The sequence below is a fragment of the Ailuropoda melanoleuca genome, chromosome 6 (assembly GCF_002007445.2).
Source record: "Ailuropoda melanoleuca isolate Jingjing chromosome 6, ASM200744v2, whole genome shotgun sequence".
Classification (NCBI taxonomy): domain Eukaryota; kingdom Metazoa; phylum Chordata; class Mammalia; order Carnivora; family Ursidae; genus Ailuropoda; species Ailuropoda melanoleuca.
In genome coordinates this window covers 1360543-1382027 of record NC_048223.1, presented here as the reverse complement: position 1 = coordinate 1382027, position 21485 = coordinate 1360543, and the positions used below count along the sequence as shown (strand labels likewise).

Below are 21485 nucleotides of genomic sequence, written 5' to 3'. Positions count from 1 at the left end.
CCTGTACTGCAAAAAAAACTATAAACCTGAACATTTGTTCTCATTTAGTTTTTTGTATTCTAATTCCTCAAAATTGGTTTTGTTCTTAAGATTGTTGCTTGGACTGAAAAAATGGTGCATAAGCATCCCGAAATGGTCTCTCGTATTAAAATTGGAACCACTGTTGAAGATAACCCACTATATGTTCTCAAGGTAAAAATAATTCAAGAACTACTGATTCTTATTATTTTGGAAAAATATAAATTTAAAACGTACTTTGTGACACAACTAGTGAATTTTGAGACAATAAAAAGTTTTATATTTTTTTTGAAGAATATATAAGCTCCAAATGTCCATTCAAAAATAGAAGTGACAGATGGTTTTGGGTGGAACCAAGAAAGCTCCTGAATAAACAATCTGTGGGACACAATGGACAAACTCAGATAAATATCTTATCCCATATCTTTATTATAAGAGTTTATGATGTCCCTGGCATATAAAACAGTTTTCCATCCATTAAAATTCAGTGAAGGGGCACCTGGGTGGCTCAGTCGTTAAGCATCTGCCTTTGGCTCAGGGCGTGATTCCAGGGTCCTGGGATCGAGCCCCGCATCGGGCTCCATGCTCTGCACTGGGAGCCTGCTTCTTCCTCTCCCACTCCCCGTGCTTGTGTTCCCTCTCTCCCTGGCTGTCTCTCTCTCTCTGTCAAATAAATAAATAAATAAATAAATAAATAAATAAATAAATAATCTTTAAAAAAAATTTTTTAAATAAAAAATAAAATAAAATAAAATTCAGTGAAGCTGGTGACTAAATGTCATGAAGAAAAGAGAAGTTTAAGTATCACAGAATCATAGGATCCCAGCACAGTACGTGAGGCATTTCAACCCTATGTTGATGGGGAAATTCCCTTCTATAATGGACCTGACAATTACCCATCAGCTGCTGCTGGATTTTTCTACATCCTAAAGACAGTGTTCCCTGAGACCTACCCTTAATAACCGGGAAGTCCTTCCTTACCCTGAATTCCCCCCATCCATTCAGTCTCTCCAACTACCCAAAACAAATCTAAATTCTCTTCAAAATGACAGCCCTTCAAACATCCAGCCACTGTTTCTCCTACCCACTGCAAACACAACTACAAAATTTTTTCCACCCAAAGCTAAACATCCCATTTATGAAGCCAGAAAAACAAGGAAATGGCAGAAACAGAAACAACATATAATCTATTTCTCAGACCAAAGGATGTTAACAATAAAATAAGAAAAACAATATAAGTGATTTTTTTTAAAACCCTAAAAGCAACTCTGACGTTAAGAAAAATTTTTGAAAAAAATAGACTATGTAACAGATTATGAATTATGTATAGATATTTAAGGATATGTGCCATGGTCCTACCTGAAAATAATATGTGCATATGCAATTATTCAACAGAAGACAGGGGAAAGAATTGCTTTGAGAGCATAGGAATGAGGTGTTGGACAACAAAGGATCAATGTGTGACCTCATGCAAAATAATACCTCAAGTTTATTTTTAAATAGATTGGGAAAAGGGATGAAGGAAGAAAGGCTATTTTTATGGATTGTGGCATTCATGCACGAGAATGGATCTCCCCAGCATTCTGCCAGTGGTTTGTCTATCAGGTAAGTGAATCGGAATGCTCATACAATTCTCCTTTAATTGTCAAATCTCCAGCACTTCACTGAGTGGCAACACTCCTTTCCAAATGAGTGCAGTTTCACTTAACCAGAAGGGCCCACATTTGGTGCTGTCAGGAAATAAATGCTCTGGATTTTACTCATTGTTGGGGTTTTTCTAAAATTGACACCTTCCTTCAAACTTCTTGAATTCCAGCTGACAGTTTATAAAACTTAAAGAATTTGGGGGGGTTATGATATGGCCTCCCCTATAGCAAGGTATGGACAATCTGCAACTGTCTTAACATTACAATCTACGATCTTGGCCTTTCTTCAGTGAGCTCAAAGCACAGACCTTGAGTTCCTGTTTAGATCTTTAATTGGCCTATCACGCACTTGGAATTTTCATACTTAATTTCCTTTCCAAAGGAAAAATAACTCACTGTTTTTAAAGGTCAATTCAGCTTATGAGTTGTTCTTCTCATTCTATTCTTTTTTTTTTTTTTTTTTTTTTTAAGATTTTACTTATTTACTCGACAGAGATAGAGACAGCCAGTGAGAGAGGGAACACAAGCAGGGGGAGTGGGAGAGGAAGAAGCAGGCTCATAGCGGAAGAGCCTGATGTGGGGTTCGATCCCATAACGCCAGGATCACGCCCTGAGCCAAAGGCAGACGCTTAACCGCTGTGCCACCCAGGCGCCCCTTCTCATTCTATTCTATTCCTACTCCTACTATCTTTTAACTTTCTCTTTTCTGCCAGCTTTTGCATACAACAAGCTGATATAATACGCATGACAATGGCTTTCTGAGCATGGATACTTTAACTAGGAATGAATCTGCCAGTAGAACTTATTTATCCCTGCAGTTGTTTTAGCTCTTCCAGTTCAGGGCCAAGAGCTCTCCTTATTCAACCTATAAAGGAATACATGTGACAGGGCTAAAAGAAATCCCTTGGCTCTGGAACAGATGTACCTGGAAGAGATTTTGCAAGAATGAGAGAGGTTCTAGGTAGCCACAGAAAGTATAGATAATTACAGAAATTTCAATCTGATGGGAGAAAAGGAATTGGTCAATCTAAATGCTTGAGCTTTTTATTAATACAGCATTTTTCTTTAATCCTATTTATAATTAATTTATGAATCCTCTCCAATATTTACATATTCTTATGCTTACAAACTCAATCTATATTTACCTAAAGGATGTGAAGGAAAGAATCCACTTAAAGCAAGGTGTACTGCTAATTTTTCACTTGGCCTCCATTCTTCCTATAAAACCTATCTTGCACACTGTATGTGGAATGCTACACTCTTGACAATTAAATGATCCTTTAAAGAATAGTCAGTTTAATTAATTTCACTAGTCTGAATAAGTAACATGCTATTTAGGGGAAATATGTTTGAAATCATGTGACCTTAGGCAAATGACCAAAGGAGTGGTAGCTATGACTATTATAGCCACAACTGTCCACATGGTGATAAACTTTACACCAATAGCTTCATTTTTTCCTACTCCTACAGGCAGCCAAAACTTACGGAAAAAATAAAATTATGACCAAACTCCTGGACCGAATGAATTTTTATGTTCTTCCTGTATTCAATATTGATGGATATATTTGGTCATGGACACGGGTAAGAGACCATAGTCTCTTGTTTGCATTTGGACAATATAGTATTTACTGACTTTAATGCACATTGATTGTTATGGATTAAGTTTAAGGTTTCAGTAACCAGTTAATTCTAACTCAGAAAAATATATTTTTAAGAATCTCATTTCAGACTAAGACAAGCATGATTTCCTGGTTGCATAGGTGTCCTTGAAATAATAGGAAATTTTTGCCACTGAAACTAGAAATGAAAAAAAATGAAACAGAGCAATAATTATAAAAGAAATGTATGTTATATGATACACAAAAAGCACATTCTACCTAAAACTAAAAGTCAATTAAAGACATTCTGAACACTGACCTCAAAGCAAAAGTCACTGTATTCCAATCTATCTCTAATAGAATTTGATGCGGAATAAATGTATCAAAAAATTAATAAATAAATGAGTTACACAGTTATCTGTGTATCTGTCCTTTAACAGCATCCTTTTCTGACACATTGTTGCTTAATACGATTAATACTGAACTTTCAGACAGATACTATCACATTCAGTTCTTTTCTGAAAATTATGCTCTAACAGTCACAATTTGACCTGTTTTATATCTGAAATATATAAATGGTGAAGGATGTAATGAAGTTATAATTTAAATTATAGGTAATTTCAGAACACTATTGATCATTTTCTAGTACTGAGAACTAATCAAACAGTTTTTAAAGCTAACTAAATTATTTTATCAAGACCTTAAAATATTAACATAAAAAACAATGTTTCTGAAAATATTAAAAGTTATAGGAAAACAATATATTTTTCTTTATAAAAAGGAGCCTCAGGTTAACTAGGTAGATTTCAAATAAAGCTGTAGACACCTGCAGAGAGGATCTGAAATGATCAAACTGAAAAATGCAAACTGATCTGGTGTAAACACCTCCATCATTCAATCCTGCAGAACCGCATGTGGAGGAAAAATCGTTCCAAGAACCAAAACTCCAAATGCATTGGCACTGACCTCAACAGGAACTTTAATGCCTCGTGGAACTGTGAGTAGTACACGCGATCTCAAGGAAAATAGCTATAAAAGAGTGTCTGACAACAAATTCAGTTAAACCACTGACTTATTTCAGTAAAAATATGTATCTCCTGAGTGTTAATTTTCTAATCTAAAAAATAAAAGATAATTATCCCTACCTTAGAGATATTATGAATGTTTTGTTATATAGGAGGAAGTAGGGGGTGGGGTTGTTTATCAAACCATCTCTTGCTTAATATATCTAGCTTACTAAAAATCAGGCACTATCCAGTTGCACATAAATTCAGATAATCTGAAGAGAGGTCTCAGGTCCCTCCTCTTCCTGGTCTGATAAAAGCTGAGAAATACCAGTGGTTAAAACTAGCATACAGATAGTTTTTTAGATGTTTAGTGAAAAGAAACAGCTGCGGCAAAGAAAGTGAAAAGGTTTAATGGAAATGCCATGATAAGCAGAGGCCTGCTACATCAGATGACACTGTAGTTGCTATACAAATACGAATTCATCATTACATATATTGAAGGAGAAATTACCACTACCCCAATTCATAAATTTTTCTTTACCTAACTTGGTTGAAAATACCACCTCAGCTTTTAATTTTATTCTACCATAGTAATTACGATAATAGTAGCTACCCCTAAGCGAGTGCTGCCTGCTTAAATGGGTTGAAGAAACTCAGACTCAAAAAAGGTAATTAACACCAGTCCCCAACAGGTTGGAGTGGGTTGAACTGGAACTTGGGTCTATCTGGCTCCAGGCTCTGAGCTGCTTCTGGTGTATTATTCCTATAACCCTGGGAAACAGAGACAAAATAAACAAGGTTAAGAATATTCCAGTGGGCTGGGTCTGTCACATTCTGAGTTGTGTGTACAAAGTTGGTCTGCAAAGACTATGTACTCCAGAGACACTGAGGCAGCCCTGAAAACCCGGGAGATGAAAATTTTTAAAACATTTTGTGAGCCCATGTCAGAAGAGGCAGGAGCTTTTCTGATGGGGAGCAGACTGTCATCTCATCCATCCATGTCCACTGCAGCTTTTCTGAACACCAAGAATCCATGTGCAGATATCTATCGGGGCCCAGAACCAGAGTCCGAAAAAGAGACCAAAGCTGTCACTGACTTCATTCGAAGCCATCTGAAATCAATCAAGGCCTATATCACCTTCCACTCCTATTCCCAGATGCTATTGTTTCCCTATGGATATACATCAAAACTGCCACCTAACCACAAGGACCTGGTATGTAGAAAAAAGCCTATGATTATGCACTGACAGACACCACCGCTGACTTTCACAAACAACTGTTCTTTATGAACAACTGCATAATGTTGAAAGAATTTCACATTTTAATACCAAAGGAAAGAACTAAAAAAGTTTACCTAAGAGTTAAAAGTCATAATTCCTAGATTAATTTTTCATGTGATAAAAAGATAGAGATAAAATCTTTCAGTGTGATTCTAAGATAAAGCCAGTAAGTAACAATATCTAGGCCATTCAGACTAGAATTCCATTACTACACAGACTGTTATATAAACATTTACCATAGACATACTGTAAAACCACATGCAGCAAAAGTCTAATAGAACAGAAAGGTATCTATTTACTTCCCTAAAACACCATATTTGAGAAGATCTATATTTTTATCCTCCTAATCAACTTGGAAATAATATTAATTCTACTACTATCCAAAGAAAGAACATTATGAATGTTTGTGAAGCTTCCTCACTGAGAACACACTGCCTTTCAAGAACTAAGATCCAACAAGCATCCTTTTCCTTTGTATGAAAACTAATTTGGCTTAAAACAAACAAACAAAACCTTTGCATATGGGTTCCAGTGCATCACAAGAACCTGTAGTGTGAATATCCATAAAAAGGGATATTTTTAATTGCTGTAAAAGAAAAGAAATAAAGCAGATAAAGTTCAGTGTCCCAGATCCCATGTGGGCCTGATAAATACAGCACATTCAGTAAAAACTATGGTTCCAAAACTGCCTCATATTTTTAAAAATATTTTTTTTGAAAAAGAAGTCACAATTGTCATTTTGATTTCCATCCACTGTATTCAGCACAACAGCATTTAATTTCAGTTGCAGCAGAGATTTGAACCAGTCATTAAAACCATCTGTATATATACAACAAAGAAAATATACAAGCAATATGTGGCCCATAGTCATTTATTTAGCCAATATAGTTGAGAATCTGAACCCATGAGTTTGATTAGTTCATGAAAAGCTACAGCAATGTAATTTCAGTCTGCCCTTAGGAAAATGGCATTACCGATTAAAAATACAAATACACACAACAAACCATATTGAGTAAAGAGTTCTTACACAGCAACTAAATTAATTAAGAAAAAACTTATCTTTTGGTTATATACATTACACATACAAACTAAAAATCTTCATTGAGGGTACAAATATGTTAGTGATTATATTCCATTAAAATTCATCCCAATAAGCATTCTCATAGCATGAAGCACTAATGTGTATTAAAGGTCATGAAATGCATTCACCCTGGAAGAGAAATACTAATTTAACAACTATTTTAAAGAAGAGTCAACCACATTTCTTCCCTCAGCATGCTAAAATCCAATGTGGAAAAGTCCTTTGGCAATGTGGTGCCCATAAAAACAAAGGAAGCAGGAACATGGGAGAAACGAACTTTGGAAGAGACAAGTTATCTGCAGCCAAAAAGTATCTGAGAGGAAGCAGGACGAATATGTTTTTTAGAAGGAAGGACAAAAGGAAGAAAGCAGGGAAGGGGTGGGGGGATGGGGGGAACAATGAGGGAGGGAGAAAGAAGAGAGAAAAGAAAGGGTAGAAATCCAAAATGAGATATGACATTTCTATTTATAACTGATTTCACATTTAGAATTCTTCACAATGACAATATATCTTACCAAAAATAAATTTTTCATTTAACCTTTGATTTTATTTTGATCTTCAATTGCCAAATAACCAGTAAAATTTCCTTTTTTTGATTCCCAACAAATTAATAGCATTTACATAGTTCCCTATCATTCCAATTCTAACTTCCCTTTTTCTTCAGGCTAAAGTTGCAAAGATCGGCACTGATGTTCTAGCAACTCGTTATGAAACCCGCTACATATATGGCCCAATAGCATCAACGATCTGTAAGTTTTTCCTATTATTTACTGTGTTATTTTCCCTCTTTTTTTAAATATTAAAGAAATTTTAGAATTGGTAAATTAGGATTATAACATCTAGAATTGCTCATTTAAACTTCAGTTTCAATGAATGATTCTGAATTACATGTGAATCTAGGGGATATACTCTGCCCTTTTGTGGGGATAAGATTTTTCTAGAAACAAATTATACAGGGTTTACAAGGTCAGCAGAAATTGTTAAATCAAGATTAAGTTTTGGTTTAATTCATCCACCCTCCCATTCCCCATGAGCAACATTTATCCTCACGGGAACTAACAAGAATTAGTTGGAGCAAACTCAACAGTTTTGTTGTTGTTATTGTTGTTTAATTGGACAGGATTCCCTAGCTCCTGGTAGGAAAATGGGCAGGCCAAAAGTTACAGCCACTTTCATCACGTAAAACCAATTTCTTGTCCTTCTCACCCCCCTTTCCTATTGTGTTAAACTGAAATGTCTATGGCGGATTAAGAAAGAGGATGTAAGGGTTCTAGTTCTGTTGCTTTTGTTTTATTGTCCAAGTACCACTTCTAACTCTTCACTATTTTTTTAGACTTTCTTTGTCTTTGTGCATTTCTTTAATTACTGACAGATTTCTGACAAGTCAGGCACTGTGCTTGGCCCTTGATTTCACAATCTCAGTTAATCATCACAACATCCTATGAGGTAGGCTGCACTTGTAACTGGCTAAACTGGGATTTAGTCCCAGGTTTCAACAAAACCAAAACCCATGATCTTGACCATGCACATAATGCTTTCTCACTTGGTTTCCATAGCTAAAAAACCAGGTTTTCTATTTTTAAGCAATGAAAAGAAATTCATTTGATTTTTCACCAAAGACCATTAATTCAGACCTTGGGAAGTGAAATCATTTTTTCTCTTATAGCAAGATCCCACTGATCTTAGTTTGGAAATACTTCAGTAAAAATTGCCTTTTCTCCAAATCATTTATCAGTTTCAATTCTTAGAACTAAAGAATGGAAAATTCCCAATGAACTGCCTACAAAATCTTAACTTCCTAACAAAATTTAATTTCTCAAAAGCAAGGATTATACTTCAGATCTCTTCTCAGACCACAAAATATCTGGCGCAGTGCAAGGCATAGAACAACAGCAGAATTAACTCATAAACTTGCTCAATTAAAACAGCACCCTGACTGATCCAAAAAGAGTGAACGTGGATTGAAACCACAAGACTAGACTCCATTTAGCCTGCATCACTCTCTAGAGCCATGACATCCAATACTCTTAGCATGAAGACTGCTGTTTAACCTTTAAACATTTTTTAAAAGAGTTTATGTATTTACTTGAGAAAGAGAGTGAGTGAGAGAGAGAGAAAGAGCATGAGTGGGGTGAGGGGCAGAAGAATAAGCAGACTCCCTGCTGATCAGGAAGCCTGACACAGGGCTCAATCCCGGGACTCCGGGATCATGACCTGAGCTGAAGGCAGATGCTTAACCAACTGAGCCACCCAGGTGCCCTTAATTTTTAAACATTTCATGAACAACCCACCACCACCAAACACATATACTTATTTCCATTACACTTTTTAAATTTGTGGATTGAAAAGAAGAAATATGTACCTGTGAATCCATGGATTTCTTGCAATAATTCTACTCAGCCACACCTTATAAACTACTTCCCCAACCCAAGCTAAAAATATAAACTTGGAATTAAAGTCTGTACCCTCAATAATTGCTAATTGCTCTGGAATTCAAAAATGCCTGAATCATCACATACAACTTCTAGAGCCAACTTACTGGAAGCTGCTTCAGTGGAATTAGAAAAATGAACAAAAAACCAGACAAGTCCCATTCCCAGAGAACATTCATCAGCAATCACCTATCAAGCAGTCGTTGTTAAAAGGCTGAAGAGAAAATACAATGACACAATCAATCGCCAGTTCCCAAACAGATCTTTTGCTACAACACAGCCAAGCTAGAGATTCATTACACATACAAGTGGATGAAAATGAGATTTCAAAAAAGATGATATACTCAGCTATGTAAGTGTACCAAAAGTGAGCAAAGAATGAGAGGACACGCTAGAACACCAGTTTAAAATGGCAGCCTACTTAGTGAATATCGAGAAACTGCAGGACCAAACAAGCTAGATATTCTTGGCATCAAAGAACAAAGGGTTCCAAACAGGAACACACTTCGCAAATGGCAACTAGAACATCAAAGTATTATTGCTCTCACACTTTCCACACATATATATGCAATTTACATATATATGCAAATTATGAGCATACTAAAGCTATGCATGGCATTGTATCACAGTCAATTTAATGAGCAAGAATTTATGGAATGCCCCCTCACAGCCCAGAACTTTGGAGCTTTGAGGGGTAGGTTAGGAGAATTAAAACACAGTAACATTTTAACTGGGAGAAAGAGATAGCCAAAAATACCATGGCTCCAAGCCATCATGTATCACTTTCAAAATGCGAGGATAGGATGAAGAGGAATTACTATTCTGTACAACTTTGTAGCAGTATCTTAAATTTTTTAAATTATATTAAAAGATTTTTTAAAGAAATGCAGATTTAGGGGCGCCTGGGTGGCGCAGTCATTAAGCGTCTGCCTTCGGCTCAGGGTGTGATCACGGCGTTCTGGGATCGAGCCCCACATCAGGCTCCTCTGCTATGAGCCTGCTTCTTCCTCTCCCACTCCCCCTGCGTGTTCCCTCTCTCTCTGGCTGTCTCTATCTCCGTCAAATAAATAAATAAAATCTTTGAAAAAAAAAAAAAAAGAAATGCAGATTTAGAAAGAATTGCCTCTTCCACACAGGGCTGCAGCAGCTTGATAGATGTTTAAAATTTTTAAGAGTGACTGCTTTAATAAAGCATCTGATTGAATTAATCAAACATTCATGAGAAGCTGGGGGTAACAAAGTGTCAATGACTTGGTAAGAATAGAAAATAAGAGCACCCCACAATTAAAGTTTAGTCATTCCAAGACCCTGGTTGTCCCAGGACACAGGGAAAGCATCTATAGCATTTGCTAGTGGTTTTCTTCCTTTGATTTGATGGAGACCAAAGAAAAGAGCTGAGGGAACATTTTTAAACCCAAATTATGGAGAGAGCTCTGACCTCCAGAAAAAGTAAGTTTGCAATCTGAACCTAAGAAGCAAATACAGCAAATAAATAAAAAATCATAAAATTTGAAACCAGGAGGAAATCTAGGAGATGATCTAATTCATGGTTCTCAAGCCTGACTTCCCATCAGAATCATCTGAGATTTTAAAATATGTGGATGATTAGGCCCCACCCCCAGGAATTCTGATTTCATTAGTTTGTGGTGGAGGCCAGTCACTTGTGTTTTTTTTAAGTACCCAAAGTAGGGACGCCTGTGTGGCGCAGTGGTTAAGCGTCTGCCTTCAGCTCAGGGCGTGATCCTAGCGTTCCGGGATCGGATCAAGTCCCACATCTAGCTCCTCTGCTGGGAGTCTGCTTCTTCCTCTCCCACTCCCCTGCTGTGTTCCCTCTTTCGCTGGCTCTCTGTCACATAAATAAATAAAATCTTTTTTAAAAAATAAATAAATAAATAAAGTATCCAAAGTGATTCAAAGATTAAACTAGGTTTGAGAACCACTGGTCTAAACTTAATCCCTTACTTATAGACTATAAAAATAAGATAAAGAAATATTTTATCAATTTAGGGAAAAATAGGAACAAAGATCAGCATTCCAGACCAGAGTCAAATGGTATACCAACTCTTTGCCACAAAGCAGCAATATTTAGATGGCACAAAAACTGATGTAAAAGATTGTGAAATGTTTACATTTGTATACTGCTGACCTATCCAATCCTTTACCATCTTAGAAATAACTGAACATAGTACCTAGTTAGTAAGAACAGTTCACTGAATTGACAGAAATAGATAGCTTGCATCATTAATATAATCCATCTGTGAGTCACACTGTAAATTAAAAAGTTAATTTCAGAGTGCCTTTCTTATTGCCTCCTCCACACACCAAATTGCTAGATCTGCTCCTGTCTCTTAATCCGATACTATTTTCCACACTGTGTACCACTCTACATTTTGAAAAAGAGAAAATCAAGACCTCACATTTGTAGCTCACAAAACCCAATCTCTATCTACTAAAATATTCAAGCTGAGATTATATTAAGGGGCAACAAAAATGCAGAGAAAATATTTCAATTTATGCCCACATACCTCTAGCTTAGCTCCTGCTTCAAATAGAACTTTAACTTAGTATTGACATAAAAGTGTCGGTTATTATGTTTAATGCATGTCAATAATACTTTTTTCAAAAAACACATGTTAAGCCATCAGCATCATGTTATGTAGATTCCTGTGGGCTAAAACCAGATTCCCAGTTTGGTTCAGTTTCATTTTGACTTGTTTTGATTTTATTACAGTAAGTTCCCTTGCACCTAATGTGCTTTGAAAGGTGTAGAATTTTTTTAATGACAACATATTAAGAAAATGTTGTCAACAATAAAAAAATTATCTTGTAGAACTCAAAGGAGAGTTTTTATTGGGAGGACTATAGATTGACATACAGTGGGTCATATAGTACAATAGTTAATAGCACAAACCCTAAAGACATGCTCTTAGGTTTGACTCCTGACTCAACCATGTACTAGCTAGTGTCTTTGAGCAAACTGTTCAATTCCTCCAGGCCTAAATTTCCTCTTCTGTAAAAGAGCAATCGGTACTTAAATCCTAAGGTTGTGATAGGAATTTACGAAATGAGTTAAGATACATTAAGCACTTAAAAGGGTACCTGATATTTAGCAAGTGGTTATTGTATTTTATAAATACACACACATATTTTAGTAGGTTTAGATGTAGATAAATAAAAGGCTAAGTATCATGTTCAAAAGATTAAGTTCTATAAAAATGTATTCTTACAAGTAAAAAGCTTTCAGTGTTGCATTTATTTTATGCCTTATATAGGTTTGTTTGCAAAGTTAAGGTTTTGAAGAAACAAAAACTGACGTCAAAAAAGAAAATGTATTATACTCAGTAACATCACACAATTATAAAGAAACACAAATTGCATATATTCTCAATAACCACTACTAATCTTAATGAGAAATTTCACATAAAGCAAATTTGTCAAAGTGAAATAGCCATACTCTTTAACTCTTAAATCACAATAGTTTACTTAACTGCAAACGGGGAGCTAGTACAGCTAAAAATTGGCCAAGTTTATTAAAATGCCTAGTACACTCTAAATCACCATACAAGACATAACTCCTACTTACCCTACCTCTATTGCTACCAAAGTCTTACTTTTTTAAGCTTTTTTCTAATGAACTTAAACCCAACTCTAGCTAAAAATGACAGCCTTCTTGATCAGTTATCTCAGCTCGCACGCTCCACAAACTCCCTACAACACTGGACCCTGTTGATATCCCTTCTTCTTGCCATTCCTTTGCCTTTCTTAACAATGAATTTTCCTGGATTGCCTCCTCCTCCTTCTTTCCTACTCTATCTCTGCAGACTACCTCTAAAAGAAGACATTTAAAAAAAAAAAAAAAAAAAAAAAAGNACACTACACACATACCACACAGGGTTCTCTCTTCAGTCCCCTCCTCCTCTTTCTGCTTCTTCCTCATCAGGGAAGTGCTCTACCTTGCAGGCTAGAGCCCTCATTTGCCACCTAGAGGCACCAGGTGGCCAAGCTAAGGGGATCACCTTTCATCCATGTAGCAGTCACCTGCAGCAATCAATGGGAAGCCAGCTGCACTAGGGGAACAAACCAGACTAAATAGCCATGCAAAGATTTTGAAAACCATCTTGTCATTGGAACCACAAGTCACAAAAGAAGACCAGGGCCTGCACACTAAATCTAAACAGGATGAATGACTGCTAAAACAGGTTTCAGTTAAGATTTAAGATTTAACGTAATAGACAAAATGTCCAGGATACAAGGAAAAATCATTTGTCACAGCAAATATGAAAAAATCATAGCATGAATGAAAAAAGAGAATCAACAGATGCCAACACTGAGATGATTTACATGTTGGAATTATCTGATAAGAATTTTGAAGTCACCATCATAAAAATCCTTCAACAAGTAATTAGACAGCCTTGAAACGAATGAAAACACAGAAAATCTCACCCAAAAAATGCAAGATATAGAAGGAACCAAACGGAAATCACAGAACTGGAAAATACAATAACTTAAATTCTTAAAAACTCACTGGAAGGGCTCAATAGCAGAATGAATATGAGAGAGAAGAAACAATTAATTTAAAGACAAAATAAAAATAAAAATTCAGCTAAGCTGAAGAGAGAAAACAAATTGAAAAAAAGATGAGCAAAGCTTCAGGCACCTGAGGTGTAGTAACAAAAGAGCCAGCATTCATATCATCAAAGTTCAGAACAGAAGGAGAGTGAGAATGGAAAAAATATATGAAAAAATATAGACTGAAATTCATAAAATTTCCTAAAAACATAAACCAACATACCAAAAAGCTGAGTGAATGCCAAATAGGATAAACTCAAAGAAAATCACATCAAGTACATAATTAAAATTCTGGAAACTAAAGACAAAGAAAAAACTCTTGAAAGCAACCAGAGAGAAACAATCTAGAGGGAAAAACAATTCAAATGACAGATTTCTCATTGAAACCATGAGAACCCAAAAGGAAATGACAATATTTTTCAAGTGCTAAAAGAAAAGATCAACCCTAAATTCTATATTCAGCAAAAATATCCTTCAGAAGTTAAGGGGAAATGAAGACCTTCTCGGACAAAGGAAAACTAAGAGAATTCATCACCCAAAGACCTACCCTTTAAAAATGGCTAAAGGAGGCTCTCCAAATCAGAAAGAAATGTAACAAGAGAAGCCTTAAAACCACACAAAGGAAGCAAGAACAGTGGATTAGGTAATTAATGAATGAATGAATGAGTGAATGAATGAACAGCTATCTCTTCATGACAGTGGAACCACAAAATATAACTCCATTTGATGTGATCCTCAATGCATGTACAGAAGCACTCAAGACAATTATGTTTTAAAAGCAGGAAGATAAAAAGACCTTAAATGCAAGTTAGATTTCTATATGTCACCTGACATGGTAAAACACTGATATCAGCAGATAGTGGTAAATTATATATGGATAATGTAATACATGGAGCAACCGCAAAGAAAACTACACAAAGTAATAGACTCAAACATGCTATTATAAATACATCAAAATGGGGGCACCTGGGTGGCTCAGTCAGTTAAGCATCTGCCTTTGGCTCAGGTCAGGATCCCAGAGTCCTGGGATGGAGCCCTGTGTCCAGCTCCCCACTCAGTGGGGAGCCTGCTTCTCCCTCTCCCTCTGCAGCTCCCCCTGCTTGTGCTCTCTTTCTTTCTGTCAAATAAAATCTTCTTTAAAAATAAAATAAAAATTAATAAATATATTAAAATGGAATCTTTAAAATGTTCATTTAAAAAGAAAAAGTAAATAAAACAGAAATAGAAGAATGAAAAACAGATAGAACAAATAAAAATCAAACAATAAGATGGCAGACTTAAGTCCTATCAATAATTTACCTAAAGATATTAAATAAAGACAGACTGGCAGAGTGGACTTAAAAAAATACAATTGAACAATACACTGTCTACAATAAACTCACTTTAAATATAACATAGACAGGTTGAAACTGAAAGGCCAGAAAGAGATATACCATGCAAATGTTAATCAAAGGAGAAGTAGCCATATTAAATATCAGATAAAGTATATTTCAGACCAAAGAAACTTGCTAGAAACAAAGAGGGACATTAATAAAGATAAAAGGATCAATCCCCCAAGAAAATATAACGATCCTGAATGTGCACAAGACAATTTCACCTATAATGTTTCTGCCAATACCTTCAAAATTCATTTTCACAAGCTCCTTCCTAAATGTGGTTGATGCTAAACATCGTTTTGTCTTCCCTCCTTTATCCTTTCTTTTCCCCATCGCTATCCTCTCTGAGTTCCCATTTCTATTAATAATGTGTTGATTGTTTTCAGCCACCCAGACTGAAATCTCAATCATTTTTGTCAGATTTTGTGACTCTTCCATTCCAATGTTTCTGACATAAAGCCCTCAATGCTATTCCCAGTGTGGTGACTCTACACAAGTTCAGGCTTTCATTTCACAATACCTCCTGACTGGTCTCTACTCTTCCTAGTCCAGCTTAACTGTCCTAAGTGCAACACTAAAATAACTATTATTGCCTCCCAAACAAAACACCTGTCCTGATTTATCAGGTCTTCTGAGCTTTGCCCACAAACTCTGACTGCTCCATCTGTTCCAGTCCAGCTGGATCACATTGGTCCCTAAAAAGGCGTTCATGCTTTTCCATCTTTGTAGCTCACTAATTAGAATGCCCTTCTTCCATTTCCATTCAGAAGGTGGTATTTAGTAGGCACTGAGCACGAAATGTCATCCTCCTCACCAGACATACATAATCTTTTTTTTAATCTTCATAAGAGATTGTACCTTCCTTATGGTACTGACATATTCTGCCTTGTCTCTATCGATTTGCATCTTTGACTTCTCTCACCTAAACAGTAAGTTCCCAAAGACACCAATATCGTCTTTATCTTTGTACCCTGCACAGCCACCCTCCCCAGTGCGAAGTAAAGTGCACTGTGCATATTAAAGCTTTAGCAAATATTTGTTGAATAGTTTAAGAGCCAACCCTCTTTCTACCAAAATATTTCTTCCTTCTTTCTTCATCACAGCTTTGAATTTTCATCATTCAAACCTAAAATATTATCAATGAAACTCATTACCTGTCCTAGAACATAAATGATTTTATGTACAAGAAAGTAGTTTTCTTACTGTGCAAAACAAAATATACATAAATGCACTTGTATAAACCTTACATGTACATAATTTATAGGTGTCTGTTTAGATTTTCAAATAACATTTTTAGTATACTCTCATAAAAATTGACATTGAAAAATTGGATTAAGGGATTAAATGCATCCTTAAAATAACTGACTTAAGCTTTCTTGGTCTTTTAACTATAAAAATAGTTTATCCATGAGTAGAAAGAGACCTGAACTATTAGAAAGAACATACTTTTGCCTCGCTTGTATGCATGATTTTTCTGTTCAGTTTTCAGTGACCAGAGACTCATTCTCGGTTGGTTTCCACAGCTGCTTGCACTTGCCCAGACCATCTCCATCTGCAACACTGTGTGCCCGGGAAACAAAATCAATTTAGAGTACTGACCCAAACAAAATATAATTCTGAAAATGCAGCACATATTTAAAATGTGTGGTGGATCCCCAAACCATGATTATGTTTTACTCTACACTCTATACTATGTTGACCACTACCGCCATTCATTACTGCAATTAACTGTACACATAATTATTTTTTACTGCTAATTTTACACCAGTGAATTTTTATTTCAAGAAAAACATTAGCATTTGCTTCTAATTAAATATTTATTGCTTATGTTTTACAGACCCGACATCAGGTTCTTCTTTAGACTGGGCTTACAACCTGGGCATCAAACACACATTTGCCTTTGAACTCCGAGATAAAGGCAAATTTGGTTTTCTCCTTCCAGAATCTCTGATAAAGCCAACATGTAAAGAGACCTTGCTAGCTGTTAAATTTATTGCCAAGTATATCCTCAAGCATACTTCCTAAAGTGGCCTTGGTTTGGAATAAGTGAATTAATCCTTCTGTCTTTTACCAGAAAGTCAATCTTCAATTATCCCAAGATATAGCTTCCACATTACCTGATAGGTCCCTCTCTTGCTCACTTAAGTCCTAAAGTTACTTCTTTTTGCTTTTATTTACTCTTAATAGCACCTTAACAAACAGCTTTAAGTGAAAGTTTTCAACTACCTTTCTTTGCTCCAAATAAAGTTCAAACCCGGCAAGAAGTATATTTTGAGTATTTTGAAACATGATATACAGTGGGTCACAGAAGAGTAATGAGAACCTTAGGTTTCTCCAGAATCAGATTTTCCATGTGGCTTCATCATTTCATGTACTAATATAATAAAATAACTTGTATTCCAAAATGCGTCTTCTGTTTTTGATAAACTATACTCTCTTCAATTCTCTATTAGCATTAATAATCAAGCATTAATGTGTCTCTTGCAGTCTCTTAATAAGAAATAATATCTTCAATTCAAAAACATATTTTGCCTGCATATATATTTCTTTTTAGTAGAAGTAAATATTGTTTATATCTTCACAACAGCAAAAGGATGTCCTAGCAGGAAATAAAGTGGTTCATACAGAGATGAATATCAGTGCTTCAAACAATCAATCCAGTTCTCATCAACATAACGTACACTAACTTCAAAACAGTTTAATTTAACCTGCCATAATCCAAGGAAACTACCTGCCAAAACACAGTTACTAACACAGCCAAGACAGTCTGGTCAGCTGTGAGCCCTGCTGTCATAATGGGTGGAAAAAAAGCCTGGAAATGTAGTACAAGTTTAAGAGAGAAAGTCACATTGACTGAGGACAATCGGAGTAACTTATACTTTTATACTGCTTTAATCCTATTTAAGACAGAGTTACAAAATGTCTCCCCCCACCCTGCCCCCCACACCATCATTTTTCAATGCCTCATCATGTGTCTACAGCAGTGTCTACATTCTAGAAACCCAGAACACAGATGCCTGACCAGAATTTGACGGACAAGTAAAGAGTTGCTTGACTTCCTATAAACTGACTTCTCATTAACACTCTGGACAAAATTTTTTAAGATCCTCAAAGATACTGAGAAACCAGGTAAACAATCTGGGACATTCCTCATTAATCCTTTAGGTGTCCATAAAAGAAAGAATGCCGTCAAATCTACAAGATGATGAGTATTTCCGATAGTTATTGATGAGGGAACAGAAGGCTGGCTGAGGACAAAGCAGAAACTGACACCCCGCACCCCCCTCCATGGGATGTACGTGACATTCCTCTGGCACTCCTGGCTGCCCTAAAGGGCAAAGAAATAGTTAAACCTATAGATACCACAATCCTGCAAGACTTTTAAGTCTCCCTCAGATTACAAATGTTTTAGCAGTTTACAAGAATGAAGCATTTCTATCAATAACCTAGCTTCTGGAAGGAAATGTAGATACAATTAAATGCCCTTATAATCTGCAGGCTCCAGGAACTTCCCAAACATCTCAATGTTAAGTCCTTGCTAGAGGGAAAAACAACCTTAACTTGACAATGGCAAGCCCTCTGGTATCTTGCGAGTCTTCTTTAACATATGAAAGTATTTTCTCAACCTCCCTTTTTCCTTACCTTCCCCCAACCCCATGGGGCAGCAGCTCTTTCTGCCCATGGGTCCTGTCCCCGTCCTTTAATAAACCACCAATTTTGCACCAAAGACGCCTCAAGAATTCTTTCTTGGTCGTCAGCTCCAGACTCCACCCCACTGAACCTCACCTATATTCTACAACCTCATCAGTTATGAAATACGTAAAAGTTTCCCATGCAAAATTGTCTAGAGGAAACCAATATAAACTAACAAAATTGCTTTACAGGTACAGGGCGGGGGGGGGGGGGGGGGGGGGGNGGGGGGGGGGGGAAGGTGACAGAGTGAAGAAAGTAAAAGGCAAATCAGTGGTTATGAGATTACATTGCCTTTTATTTAAAAAAAAAATATCTATACCTAAATATTCAGCATCCAAAACTGGCTCAGAAAATGGGAATGTAAATTCATTCCATCAAACATACCATATGGAAATTATTCACTCATTCACACTTACTCTACTGAGAAAGGACTGAAAGAAGTTTTAACCTTAAAATTTGCATAAATAGTTCTAATTCCAGTGCGTCCTTAGGTGGAGGAAGTAAGAAAGATAATCCCGATTGTTGACTATCTCCTGTGTTCGTCTATTACGCAGATTATAAGACACAAAAGTTTTATATACCATTTTATTTGAGCTCTTATGTAGTTTAATATTTCTTTTCTCAATCAGAGAAAAATTATGTGAGTGGCTAAAAATCAGAAATCCTGATTAGACCATTCTTTATCGTAATTGGATAGTTTTTGTATGACATTTCAGAGTATTTGCTTCTTTGACTTCATATGAATTGTAAAAATAAATATGTGAAGAAACATATATTAAAATTTTAAAACTAAAATGTCGTTTTATTTATGGGACAGTCTGAGTAGTCAGTACTGTGATTCTTCTCTTATCATTTCTCATTTATCAGTAAAAGGACTTTGTACCCAAGTTACAAGTTGTGCTATCCCTTACAATATTCTTGACAATATGTCTCACCAAAAAAATCTTCTAAATCCTCATTCCTTTTCTAGTTTTAACTCAAGAGACATTGTTTGGTATTTTAAAAATTTATTATTTTATGTCATTGGTCTAGTGGCTAAGACACACATCTCCATTAAATGAGAAAATGAAGCATCTTACTGATTATTTTCACTCATGCAAATAAATGAGTTTCCAGAGGGTGTGATGCCAAACTGCTTTTAAAATGTTTTATCAGAGGTTCCCTCCCCACGTCCTACACAGTGTATGTCTTCTATAACTACGTAAGTGCTCACCGGCTAGGGAAACATTAGGTTTACTGACAAGAGTTTCTGTTTTTCATTTAAGACAAACGTCTATGCCTGATCTTCTTTAGATAAAAAAATAATTCCCAAAAAACTTATAACACATCACTAAAAATACACAAGTTCTCGCCATTGTCAGACTCTCCCCTAGCACCTTGCTCTCATAAAAGAGTGTAAATTATTTTGGTCATTCCAAATGGATGGATATTGGGCTTTCCTGGACATGGGAAAAGATCACCGACAGAGAACTCTTCTCGATTCCACCTCATGGTTCTCTCAGTACTATAAACTAATCTTTTACCATTAATATAGAAAAGGTAAATGGGAGTTTTTCAAACAAAGAATATGTATTGGTTCCAAAAATCTGCAATGCAATGTGTTAGTGTTAAATTAATGTCGGTTTCCCAAGATACAAATAACACAAAGCTGCAGCAGTAAGCAATCTATAGCTGAACACTCCTTTATTTGAGCAGCTATAAAAAACAGTGGGGTCCAGAAACTGTGCCTGACTTTAAAAACTTCTAGTTGTCCCCTAAAATCTATTCTTCCCTTTTCCCTAGTAATGGTCTCCTAATTCTGAACTGGCACATGGCCATTCAAACAAAGTCTCAAATTCAAAACTTCCCTTTCAAAACAAGGTGGCTATTGAACTGTTTCGGCCAGTGAGTTGGAAGAGCAAACATCATGAGGGAAAGTCTAGGCAGCTTACTTCAAAGACCTCTGGCATATACACTTTGGTCCTTCTTCTCCATCCCTCTTTCTTTCAGACTGAAATACAATTGTGATGATTGATGCTTAGCAATCATCTTGAACTATAAAATGCCCTTGAGAACTGAAGCAAAAAGTATGATAGTAAAACCCTATGCTCATGACAATTAGCATAACAGTTCCAGATGTGTCCTGGGTAGAAATCCTTGGAGAGTGACGGTGTGTTATATAAAATCACAGGCCTAGAAATCAGAAAGTTTGGGTTAGAATCCTGAATCTACCACCAAATGTAAGTAAGACACAATCACCCTTTGCCTGCCCTGCTTATCTTCTAGACTTTTGTTAGTATTTGAAATAATAAATGCTCACCAAGGTAAGCCACTAATTTCCATTTTGTTTGTATTTGGGACAGAGCACACTTACCTTAGAGAGAGTTGGGTCAGGTGGTTTCTAATTGAGGTAGGTGTTGTGTGGCACAAAAACAGTGGCACAACTGCTGCTCTCATGTGTGGTTCTTCCTCAAGGCTCTGTTATGATGGGAAGCAAAGTGACATGCACATTTGCATATGTACATTTTTCTGTATGCAAAGCTTTCAACAAATTTTTTACAGTCTAAGGGTTACTGATCCTCAAACATTTAAGAACAACAGGAAACAAAATCCAACATACTTTGATGTATGCAAAGTATTAACTCCAACTCCAGAAACTCAGAGTTTGTGTAGTAATTTGCTTCTTTTTTGTTGTTGTTTGTTACTATGGATTTTTTTCTGTTTGCTTAGCAATATTCAGAAAAAATATATAAAATACCTATTACATTTCCAATTACCAAAACCAAGAAAATTAAATATCCTAAAA

At 36.0% G+C, this 21485-nt stretch overlaps 1 protein-coding gene and 1 long non-coding RNA gene across 2 annotated transcripts in view; one reads left to right on the top strand and one right to left on the bottom strand.

The window, feature by feature from the left end:
* CPA3 (carboxypeptidase A3) overlaps positions 1 to 17412 on the top strand; it is a 29741-nt gene extending 12329 nt beyond the window's left edge. Inside the window, exons 5-11 of the mRNA XM_011234520.3 lie at positions 91 to 192; positions 1522 to 1623; positions 3135 to 3245; positions 4169 to 4259; positions 5281 to 5483; positions 7295 to 7379; positions 16845 to 17412. Of these exons, the coding sequence (XP_011232822.1) occupies positions 91 to 192; positions 1522 to 1623; positions 3135 to 3245; positions 4169 to 4259; positions 5281 to 5483; positions 7295 to 7379; positions 16845 to 17032 (882 nt within the window). The 3' untranslated portion in view covers positions 17033 to 17412. The remainder of the gene's footprint in view (positions 1 to 90; positions 193 to 1521; positions 1624 to 3134; positions 3246 to 4168; positions 4260 to 5280; positions 5484 to 7294; positions 7380 to 16844) is intronic.
* LOC109490810 overlaps positions 1 to 21485 on the bottom strand; it is a 66380-nt gene that overhangs the window by 36366 nt on the left and 8529 nt on the right. Inside the window, exon 2 of the long non-coding RNA XR_002144204.2 lies at positions 21054 to 21157. This is a non-coding gene — a long non-coding RNA (uncharacterized LOC109490810). The remainder of the gene's footprint in view (positions 1 to 21053; positions 21158 to 21485) is intronic.